General features: G+C 33.2%; 1 protein-coding gene across 1 annotated transcript; it reads right to left on the reverse strand.

The window, feature by feature from the left end:
- Positions 1-44: 44 nt before the first annotated feature.
- LOC126817460 (zinc-regulated GTPase metalloprotein activator 1) lies at positions 45-12388 on the reverse strand. The gene is made up of 15 exons (XM_050544450.2): positions 12373-12388; positions 8911-9048; positions 8662-8748; positions 8302-8398; positions 8048-8139; positions 6273-6332; positions 5609-5646; positions 5355-5401; positions 4865-4951; positions 4654-4698; positions 3091-3147; positions 2515-2575; positions 1870-2004; positions 1233-1359; positions 45-1125 (listed from the first exon to the last, which is right to left on the reverse strand). Exons 2-15 carry the CDS (start codon positions 8999-9001, stop codon positions 1067-1069), a joined length of 1083 nt encoding a protein of 360 aa, XP_050400407.1. The 5' UTR covers positions 9002-9048; positions 12373-12388; the 3' UTR covers positions 45-1066.
- Between the last annotated feature and the right edge of the window lie 410 nt (positions 12389-12798).

Below are 12798 nucleotides of genomic sequence, written 5' to 3' on the forward strand. Positions count from 1 at the left end.
ATATATATATATATATACATGTATATTGAATTCACAACTATATGCATTTATATAGTTTTATGTATTGATTAATAATAAACATATAAAAAAATTAAATGATGACATATTTATTTTAAATCTTAGAGAGATGTTTTAAACTATTAACAAAGATCCCTATCAAAAGTTGCTTAAACATATTATGCAGGAGCTAAATATGCCTATTGCAGGTCTTTCTTTAGGCCTGAAATGTTATATAGACTATTAGACATTTATTAACATGAAAAGACCATAATCAACTCTTGATGCCATCTCATGTGTCCGATTTTCATTGGATTTGAATCCGATCTGCTGTTCAACACTCAATGATGATTAAAGTGCAAAAATGAATAATCGAGACTGTTAATTATTGTGACAGTGATTTTAAAATAAAAGTTTTTCTTGGCTTAAGAGTGAAGCAATTGAACTGATGGACTGAAATTTTCAGCATATCCCCTTTACATTATCTGGTTTTTCATTATTATAGTGAAAACTGCCAGCTCTTTATCTAATGTATCTTTAATTATCTCTGTTTATATTTGCATGAATCACATCCAAAAACACCTGTACAGAAGTACTAGATTTCTTTTTCTGTTGAGTTTTCCCTTTTATTATGTGAATCCCATATTACCTGGCCATGTCAAGTCATTGGACTGTTTTCATTATCGTCCTAAAATGCCATATGCTGACATAAATTAGTGGGCATGGCTCATGTAATTTAAATTACGACCCCTGAATCCACAGTTCCTTGATGAACTGCTTTGGAAATTCAAGATTTAGAGTAAGCAAAAGCTAGGTATCTTGGGTCAAAAATTCTGGTACTTGGCACGATGAGAATTCTAGTTTCAGATGCAGGTGTATGAATTTGGAGATCTAATGCATTTACTAAAGCTCCTATCACATCAATGCTAAAGTGACCCTGAGTTGTATTAACACCAAAGCAGTAGGAGTTTTTCTTACAAAATGAATGTTGTCTTTCAACTCATTCAAAAAGCTTCTTCCTGTATGTAGCTATCTTCAATAAATAAATAAATCAGTTTTTCACAGGCTTTCATTTCACCAAGCAGTTTTGTAGATTTTCTTGTAAAATTACTTTATCTAAATTTCTTCCTGCAATAAAGAAAGGAAATTATTCCAAATATATCTGCTCCATGTAAGTAAAATGTTATTAAAGGTACAGAACTTAAAATATGAAATAAAATGATATTCAGCCGTACCTATAAATACAAATCTGTTTATTTGGTTTCTATCACCATGTGCCGTTGTTGTAGCTTGAAAATCGTAAGTTTGGTGGACGGCTTGAATGACAAAACATTGATCTTCACTGTCAAAGGACAATATTCCCTACAAACAATAGCATATGTATCAATATACATGTATATAACTGTTGCTTACCATAATTTAACTAAAGTTATTAAAATTCAACCCGCCAACTATTCATTTTTTTAAAAATTTGGGTCTATAAAAATTATGTGTAAATGGATTGTAACATCAACTTCAAAAGGAAAGGTTCCACTACTTAGTGTTTTAGAGAGAAATGTGGTTTAAAGTCCACTCATCACAAACTGGGTCATTTCAGGACTAACTGGTACAATTTGATTTCAATAATTTGCTTGCACGTAGGGGTCTTTAGTAGTTCCCTACTTCTTGTCACATACCAGCTTGGGATCGAAACACTTGACTCACTGTCTAAAGCACATGCAATAGACCTCCCGCAGGAGTGGTGTTCTCAATTTTATAATATACAAGAATTCCACTCGACATGTTCACTGAGTCACAGGGATGACAACAAATAAACTGGTAATAAAATAAATTGAACTTGTCAATTCCATGCATATCACTTGTCACAATTACCTTAAGACGAAGTATCTCTGTCACTTGATCCTTGCAATTTTTAATATTCTTCTCCCATAATAAATTTTGTAGAAAATTTTCAAATTGTTTTTTACACATGGAGCCTTCTGTATCTATTGTGACTGTCCTAATGGTCTAAAAAAATATAAAAAAATAACATAGATAGGCCATGGTGCATTTAATAAAGATTTATTTAAATTTCTTACTGCATTATGGAATATGATCTTATAAAAAGATATGATTTGTTTGATTTGGGTAAACAATAAAAGTTTTAATTTGTTTTGTAAGATAAAAATCTTTCTTCTTAAAAGCTTTTGCATCGGTGGATAATACAGATGTTGAGGACAATTTTAAATCAAAATTGAAGCTGAGCATTGTAAAGACCCCCTTGTAATGATTGTATAGAGGTTGCTCCATCTATAATAACAATATTACATCATATTAATCCAATTATGCACTTGATTCATTTTGCTCCTTGAAATTCAAATGCTATGTTACTTCAAATTAATTTTCAAAATGCTGCTTGTAAGTCATACAAATTTATCGTTTCACTTAATTCAATATTTTAAGGTTATTTCATGAGATCACCAGATACATGCCTTAATGAAAGCAACAGTTATGTAAAGATATAAAATTAAAAAATACCTGATCAATTTGATGTTTTACTTCTTCATTAAAACCTCTATCTTTAAATAATTTCTCTAACCTTAAATAATGATTTTAAATATGATCAAAAGAAACCTGTAATGGTGACACCTTCCAAAAGGTTGAGGTTCTTCCATAGACTGTGTGAATGTGTATGCAAAAATTCTTAAAAATAATGGGTAGGGGGAAATATTTTAAAAATTACGTTAGTAAATAGATAATAATGAGGAAGGGAAATTTTTGGAATTAAATACCCACAAATGTCACCTGTTTTGAGTTTTTAGGCCGCTTGTCTGGTAAACCTGGTAAATATTTTTAAAAATTTGACAGTATGCTGAGCATATCTATTTATCAATATTTTTAAATAGTATTATTCATACTTCCATATGCAGCATAAGTTTAGAGAAGAGAGCCCTTGCAGGACATGAATCACACATCTGTACTGTAGGCATATAAATTAGACTTCTAATAACAGCAAATAATTTATTTACTTGTAAGTTTGACATCTGTTCAGATATATTTGGTCAGAATTAATGGTGATTAAAGGAAATCTGGTGACAAACTGTAAAAACTTACTTATCTGAACCTAAACCACTGTAGGCCTGTAGATCTAAAATATCATCTATATTTGTTCTGAAAAAATTATAATTACACTAATAATGAGTTTATTTACATTAGGAATATGTTTATTAGTATCACTGTAGAATTTAAACTGAGATAAGGACTTAATACAAGACCAAGATTTACTTGAAATTTTGTAATATTGATACCAAAATTTGGTACTGCCAGAACTGTAATATACTATTCAAAAAAAGTAGGGGATATTTGATTTTGGGGGCATAATACTAAAATATGCAAATGACTACGAAAAAAGTCACTATAGAACCTAATAGAAGAAACATTTCCAGTTACATGTGACGCCCAAACGCACCAATAGCTACCGCATGGAATGCAGGTGATGCTTGGGATCATCATGGGGGTCCAACCCAAGATTTGCACGACTCTGACTTTGAATGTTACAGTCATTGTGGCATTGAATTCCAGGGTGGAAACATCAGTTTAATTGTTTTAGTGACCAGAAAACAAATTTTGATATGCGTCGGCTTACCCAAAATGAAAGGTTACGTGCCCTTGGCATGCTACAGATCGGCACAACACAGGCGGTTGTGGCGCGGACAATGAATGTTTCTCAGTCTGTCATAAGCAGGCTATGGTCCAGATACCGTGATACACAATCTGTACAGGACAGACCACGCTCAGGTCGACCAAGGGCGACAACTCAAGCCCAGGATCGATTTATCCGTACCTTGGCCTTGAGAAATCGTGTCATCACAGCAAATCAGATCAGCGCTCGTCTTCAAACAGACACTGGTGTGAGAGTGAGTGGCGTCGTCGAAACGAGCACTTCCAAGACGTTAACGTCATCAGACATGATCGATTTGGGGGTGGTTCTGTTATGGTGTGGGGAGGCATCACTGTTGCTGGAAGAACGGCTTTACATGTTGTTGCAGGGCGTGTTACAGGCCAGTACTACCGGGACAACATCTTGGCAGTCCATGTTGTGCCGTTCGCACGACGTCATGGCCGCCGTTTCATCTTCCAGGATGACAACGCAAGATGTCACAGGGCCAGGATCGTTACAGGTTACCTCCAACAACAGAACATCACCACATTACCTTGGCCAGCACTGAGTCCCGACCTCTCCCCCATCGAGCATGTCTGGGACATGCTTGGACAGAGGTTACGTCAACGTCAACAACGTCCTGCCAATGTCCAAGAACTTGCTGCTGCGTTGCAACAGGAATGGGACAATCTGGACCAAAATGACCTTAGACGTCTCATTAGGAGTATGCCACGTCGGATCAATGCTTGTTTGGCAAACAGAGGAGGATTTACCCGTTACTGACTTGGTTGTGATGCTGTGGTAACTTTGCTGTTTGACCCCGGGTATCATTTTACCCTTATAATGGTCAGTCTGTGCCTTACTTAGTCTAACGATCATTTGGAATAAATCGATGAATGTGAACTTCATTTCATTTTGTCATTTGTTTCTTCGTCAGTTTCATTAGGTGACTTTAATAACACTTAAAAATCAAATATCCCCTACTTTTTTTGAATAATATATATTTTTAAAATTACCTAGCTCTGGTAGTTTCTATCATTTTAGCAAAACCATTACAAGTTCTGAAAATAAATAAATTTAATTAGAATATAGATTTGTTTATTTAGAATTAGATTAAGTTGAGAATAGAATGGTCTATTACAATATGTACAATGAGGTTAAAAATGAGAATATTTTTACTTTTCAGATAATTCTTAATATTTTAAATTAACACAAAAATATAGTTACCTAATATTTTCTCTTAAAGATTTGAGTTCCTGCTCTTGTATTAAATCTGTTTTATTAACTATAATTACGTCAGCTAAACCTATTTGTCTGAAAATCAATATAAAATATGATACCTTTATATGGAAAACAAGTTACTTAGAAGTTTATTTCTGGTGACATGGGTTCATTCGTCTCAAACGATAAAGACAAGAGAACCCTTGTCGAAATTTAGCCAGATATAAACTTCAAGGCAACTTCTGTCGCTTAAACAATTTGATATATAATTTCACTCGACACAGAGATAATGTCTGTGACCTACCAAAGCAAATTCATAGCATGATCTGATAGGGTTCTTCAGCCTTTCGAACTAAATCATAAATTTCTACGAATTTGAAAAAGTCATCGATCAAGAATTCCGCCTGGTAGAGGTTCACTAGAAATCATGGTTTGACAGAAATGGGAAATAACTGATGGAGATGAAATTAAAAAAAATAAACAAAAATCAAACTACCTAGCTGCTTCTATAAGACTTCCATCTGGTTTCTTTTCATCGAGGTTCTGTAGACAAAAACACAGAAACACAATTATCTTTCAAAAATTCAAAAATGATGGAACTTGAAAGTCAATTTGTAAGTTTTATAACATTCCTAACCAACTTGCTTTCCAAAAACTTAAATTAAAAAGTTTATGAATATTGCAGAGGATTTTATATACATTATAGTTTTTAGACGTATTTCATCTATTATGGTGTATTTATTTATTTACCTTTTGACAGTATTTAGAATCTACCACTGTAATAACACCTAGAAAACATTAAATTATAAGACTGAAAATGTCTATAATATTTTATTTTCCATGTAAATAATATGAATAGCTGTCAGTTCATACCTTCATAGATTTCTGCTGTATTCAAAACTTTATCTTATTTGTAAAGATAGTTTGTCAGTCAATGAAACACAAAGTAGACAAACAACCAAATCATCCATGAAATAAAATGAAATGAAATGGGGTTTAACATCCTACTGTTCTGCTCCGAACTGGGCTACTAAGTAATGATGGGCATATGCCATACAGTGTGCTATGAGGGAAATTTTGCACGGGCAGTGGCACTACGGCCTACTCTTATATCAAATTCCAACTGTCAAGGGATCTTTTACGTGCACACCGATGTGTACATGGGACCTCGGTTTTTCATCCCATCCGAACGACTAGACAGCTGTCCTTGTCAGGCCCTCTGTCCTGCATCACTAACAAGGCCAACTCATCCAAGCCAGATACCAATCTTGTTAATTACTATTTGAATGTTTAACAAGTGAGTGATACATTTGATCTAAAAATCATTTTCCAATACCACAAATTCAACTCTATTGAATAAATCCATATTTTGTGATGAAATATTTTGAATCCAGAATCCTAGAGAATTACTTACCATCCAGATATATATCACTACACAGTTCTTCGTCTAACCAAAACATACTGGCTATTGGACCTATTTACCATGACAAAATATATACATATTATCAGTAAAAGAGTTCAACCAATTTGATATAAATTAAGACAGAAAAATATCTTGTCATGGTCAAATGGACTAAAATGTGTTGCATATGCATCCACTTCAAAAGGTTACCAGTCTTAATAATTTAATATAGAGAATAATTCTGCAACAGATGTTTCCTGCCATATTCATTACATCTTGAACTACCAAAATAATACACATTTATAGTTTCTTGGACCAGAAAATGGACAAACAAACTGTAAATTCAAGAACACTGAGATCCGGCAGGGTGTAATTGGACATAGGGCAAATATTTTGACTATTAATATTACAAGTATGGACAGATAAAAGGAAAGATGTCAATGTGGTTCAATATTTGTGTTGTTTTCAGAAAATATTTCTTTAAAAATCATAATTATGGCATGTATATTGACTGACAGTTTCAATTCTCTAACTGGTCAATCTAATACCTTCTCCAAATGTTTGTGTTCAAATAATGAGAGAAATGGGATTTAACACCCACTTAACACAAACTAGGTCATTTCTAACATAATTATGGGACAATTTAATTTCAATACTTTGCTTGCGCATACAGGTCTTTAGCAGTGAGAGTAAACCGGAATACCCAAAGAAAGCCCATGTACAAGGGTGGGATTGAAACTACACCACTTGACTCAATGTTGGACCTCATGATCTAAAGCAAACGTGTTGTATCATTTGGACACCCATTCCATTCAGGGCTGTCGGTAATTTTTCACAGATGATTAGCAGCACTGCTAATCAAAAAGTCCAATTTTGCCAAATTTGATTAGCAAATTTAAAAATTGATTAGCAGTTTTTCAGTTTTAAATCAACATCAAACACCTAAATAACAAAATTATTTTAATTTTAATTGATAGCAAATGATTAGATTTCATTCTTAAGATTTTTTAGAATTTTAGCACTTCTACAGCTAGCTGTGAACATTTCTGAATGAATGTAGACTTTTGTTAGGCCTTATGTCTGAAGCCAATTCTTGGCAGTGGCTTCTTATTTCTTCGTTAGAAAACAATTTCGTCTGCTTTTTATCGTGTGTTATTATTTTTGTTCAATCGGAAGCACGCGGTATTTTACGAATAATTTCGATTAACTAGACGCACGCGATATAAACAATAATAGTTTACGGGAATTCTTACTTTGATTTCTCACTTTACAATACGTTTACACGTATTTATTTTTTATATTTTATTTACAATACGTGGGGGATACACTGAATTTATTTTTTTTCAAATTGAATACTGACATAATTACTCGAAATTGACATGTCTCGCAACGTGAGTGGTACTACTTGATTCCCTATTTCCGGTTTAATAGTCCCGATTCATAGAGTTATGTCCCTGTATTATATAGTATCATGAATTGAGTCTGGGTAGTTCGAGAAGAAAATGTCACACGGAGAATTCCGTTTTGTTTATAAAATTTATTTGATATTTTATACACGTTGAACGTGTTGAGAAATGTGGATAAATCTTTGTGTCAATATCCAAAATGACAGGCATATTAATGATTCGCTGTTACTGCGAATCAAAAACGTTAGATTTTAATTTTTGATTAGCAACGGACAAAATATGTATCGCAAATTGCGCTGCGATACTGGTTGTCGGCAGCCCTGATTCCATTCGCCCGTGTTAAAATAAGAAATACCAGTAGGATGTATTGGATGATCATACCTGGATCAGCCAATCCTGTTGTTTCTAATAAAATGTAGTCAAATTTTCCTCTTTTGGTCATTAAATCTTCTATAGCTTTTACACCATTATCTCTAAAATACATAAATATATTTCTATTAAAGCAAACATTTAAACTTACTTGATTACTCATTATATGCTTCAAGTTGATTTATCAATTTCTGATATCAACAATCTATTCCCATAAAATAAGATAGTATGAATTTCATACTATGAATGCTATTAGAAGAACGTACTTTACTGAACAACACAAACACCCATTTCTCAATTCTAGCCATTCTTCAAATAGTTCACCCTTTTCTCCAATTGACATGGATTTTTCTATAGAATCACCTGTAAAAAAAAAAAAACATTCAATGAAGAACCTGTCAATTCAAGAATTTTTGAAGATTTATTATCTACTATTTTTTTTATATCTTTTTAAATGCACTAACAACGTACCTATGCACATTACCTCATTTTTTTAAAATCCAATTAGAAGAACTACTCTTAAGACAATTTTTATTGTTGACCTAAGCATAATTATTCCTTGTATCAAAATTTAAATATTTGGTTGTTATCATCTTTTTGTATTTGTTGAATAAACTATTATTTACCTTCACCAAATTCATTAAGTATAACAGCTATCTTTTTACCATGCTGTTCTGTTAAAACATAATTTAATAATGTTGTTTTACCAGCGCCTGAAATGCATTACAATTAGAAATGAGATGGGGTTTAGCATCCTACTTTTCTGCTCAGATGTCCTTCGAGTCAATAGAAAAATTCAATACCAGTATTGTATAATATTGTAGATATTGCATGAAGAAGCATAAAATGAAGTTAGTTTGTTATTTATTGCCTACCCAAATATCCTGTTATAATTGTAATAGGTACTTTCTTCACATCAACTTCTACGAGATCAGGTACGTCTTCATCATCAGATAAATCGCCCATTGTCTTTAAAAATATGTTCCCTCAAGATCAATTACATCTAGTACATACTGAAAATTAAGTTTGAACTAAAAGTATGATATATATTATGACATAGAAAAAAAAATTATACAAATAAAATAAGAAAAACTTCTTAAATATCAACCGCAACTTTGTTAGATGGTGGAGCATTGTAGATAAAGATATACAATACACACACTCTGCACTTATTTGTATGATGGTATTTCTAGCGTTTACCCAAACCACCCAAATACTATTATTTCAACTCATAATACAATAGTTTACATCAATTTTTGATAATTTACTGTTTTTTTATGCCTAATGGTCATTCTTAATTTAAAATAGTAGCTTTTTTTTGTGTCCAAATGTGATGTAAATGAAACGAGATTTAACGTCCTACTGGTTCTGCTCCGACTAGGCTAATATTAAGACGGGCATACGCCATGCAGTGTGCTATGAGGGAAATTTTGCCTGGACAATGGTGCTACGGTCTACTCTTATATTGAATTCCAACTGCCAAGGGTTACGTGCATGCCAATGTACACAGAACCTCGGTTTTTTGTCCCATCTGACTAACTAGACAGAGCGAGCCCACGACATGAGAAGCCTATGTCCCTTTGTTAAGACTTCCAACCTTGTTTGGCTTGGTGGAAATCACATTTTGAGGGACATTTTAATTTGACACAAATTTAAAATAAAAAATGACAATTTGGCATAAAGAACGGCATATTATTACTAGGTTGAAAAAATGGTAGATTTGGGTAAATGGTGCTACACATGAAAGCATGTGATGATAGGGTCACATTATTGAGTGGTTTCTAGCTTATTTCTAAATGCAGGGAACGCTTCCAGGGTCATTTTCATTTTTTACCTTATATCAGAATTTACAAAAAAATATTTTTTTTGAGAACCGGAATGGAAATTTTGATCTGGGTTTTAGTCACACTATTCAATGCCTAAACCATTTATGAAATTAATTAAATAAAGATGAAAATTTCAAATGAATGAGATAATGATAAGGTGCCATTATAGTCTACTGGAATAAATATTGACCATTTTTCATTCAACATAAACTATTTACTGTCTGATTCATCGTAAATTTTAAACGGATTTCTTCGATTATGAACAAACTACTTAACGTTGGTTATTATAAACTTACCTGTGTGTTTGTAATGAACTCCCGTTCGATAAAATCCATTGCACAACTAATTATCACAACGATGAAAACAAGTTCTCTCTTGAAAAATTGAAATATCACAAACTTTTCCCAGAGAAAAATACCAATATGGAAGATGGTTACGTCACTCTGCGGAAGATATCATTTCGTATTAGGGGTGACAGCATAGGAAATTAAAGTACAATTACGACAAGAATCCATGACCACTCGGACCAAAGATCACTCGGTTCAAGACCAGTCGGACCAAGTGATAGACAACTCAGCCCAAATAAATAGACTACTCGGACTATACAAAAAGACTATTCGGACCCAACAGAAAGACGACTCGGACCAATAATAAAATGTTGTTTTAATAAATTGATAATTGCGTTTGTTTTAATATAATTACTCGAACCAATAATAAAGTGTTATTTTAATAAATTGATAATTGTGTTTATTTTAATATGACTACTCGAACCAATAATAAAGTGTTATTTGAATAAATTGATAATTGTGTGTGTTTTAATATGACTACTCGAACTAATAATAACGTGTTGTTTGAATAAATTGATAATTGTATTCCAAATCGCAAAATATCGAGAACCACACTTGTAGTCACGTTTAAAAAGGGGCATATAAACGTCCGGTCTTCGTATTATTATGTGCTGTTTATATTAACGCATCAAGGGCGGATAACTTGAAAACGTGTCCCCCCCCCCCCATATATAGTAACCCAGGGGTTAGTGGGGTAGAACGGAATGAAACCACTGGGGATACCGCGAATGTGGAAAAAGTAAAATTAGGCTATCAGACAAGAACAGTATACCCGTATATGTAGAAAGTCTGGACATACCGAGTCTCATTGCAAGAGTAAAGAAAAATTAGATTGATATTTTTTTTTGGCACCATTATTAATTAATTTTAAAACTAATCGTTGATTTATTTACGTACACAAAATTGAACCAAACAACTCTGGACATACCGAGTCTCATTGCAAGAGTAAAGAAAAATTAGATTGATATTTTTTTTTGGCACCATTATTAATTAATTTTAAAACTAATCGTTGATTTATTTACGTACACAAAATTGAACCAAACAACTCTAAATATAAGAATTCCATATAAGAATTATTTGCTTCTTTGTATTGTGATTTAATAATAAATAAATAGCATATTGTCTAGCCTTATAATATAATTTAATTGGTCCGACTGGTCTTGTTTTGGTCCGACTGGTCTTAGTCCGAGTAGTCTTTGGCCCGAGTGGTCTGGATACCTGCGACAATTGGCATTGAGTTTGAGCGTTCGCACACATAACTACCCGCATTCCTGTATTTAGTTACCGTCTTTTACATTCTAGTAAAATCTCTGCAAATTTTATAGCTTTACTTTTTGAAATATTTTGTTCTAATTATTTGATTAGCGACTCGGATGGGATTATTTACTTTTGAACACACATGCCGCACAAACACAACTATACATTCGTTTTACGGGCTTTATCACACTTCGGTCAAAACTGTCGAATCGAGAATTAATGTTCCACTTCTTACGGGGTCATACGGGCTTAGTAGCATTATATACCCACCCAATAGACACGCTGAGGGCTGCCGCAACACGCTTAAAGATGTTACTGAAGCGGTTATTATTCGATCGAAAGAATGCGTATAAAATTAAAAATACACTCAGAGAATTCGGAGGTAAGCTTCATGATCCTTGCTAAATTATTTATAACATAAAGAAGATAGGATATTTATAGTTTATACATGACTTTATTTTTACGAGTATCCGTGCAATCAGTGATATTTTAATTGTGAAGAAAATTTGATAGACTGGCGATCAATGGTTTCCATATAAATCTCCTATGTAATTGCCTTCAATTGATATTTTTCGTCGCCCAAACCCATATACGATCAAAATGATCGCGCTGTCAAACTATCTTTCAATGTTAACCAACCCCCGCAACAGGTATATTGGATTCGACCAATACGTCACGAAGACATTGTTGACATCGACTCTGTCGAAATTACAAGTAAATTTTCAAATTTTTCAAGAGAGAAATTGTTCTCATCGTTGTGATAATTAGTTGTGCAATGGATTTTATCGAACGGGAGTTCAATACAAACACACAGGTAAGTTTATAATAACCAAAGTTAAGTAGTTTGTTCATAATCGAAGAAATCCGTTTAAAATTTACGATGAATCAGACAGTAGTGTATTTTTACCTTGCTCGAATTATTCCTTTAAAATAAAAGAGAAGAGTTATCTCCCTTCTAGATTGGATTAACCAGCAATGTATGCAGTGCGATTGATCAAAGGGAGCTTAATCCATTTAAAACTGACCTTTCCATTTTAATGCAGTCAACGTTTTTATTCAGTTCAATGGCATATTTTACACCTTTCCGTAGATTACTGGAAAAGTCACTGTGAATGCTCTAATTTAAATCTGGTGCTTGGAATAACTGCAAAGTGAGCAGACTCCACTGCTCATTATAATGCCTTCTTTAGATTTCCATTAAGAATATAAAAATTTATGTGTTATTTGTGTATCTTGTAAATACAGTCCAGTAATTTACAATGATACAAATATAGACAGGGGTTTGTCAGCCGTTTAGGAAGGAGGGCTCGGCGAGGATCAGGCCCTGGTCTTT

Source organism: Patella vulgata, chromosome 4 (assembly GCF_932274485.2).
Source record: "Patella vulgata chromosome 4, xgPatVulg1.2, whole genome shotgun sequence".
Taxonomy (NCBI): domain Eukaryota; kingdom Metazoa; phylum Mollusca; class Gastropoda; family Patellidae; genus Patella; species Patella vulgata.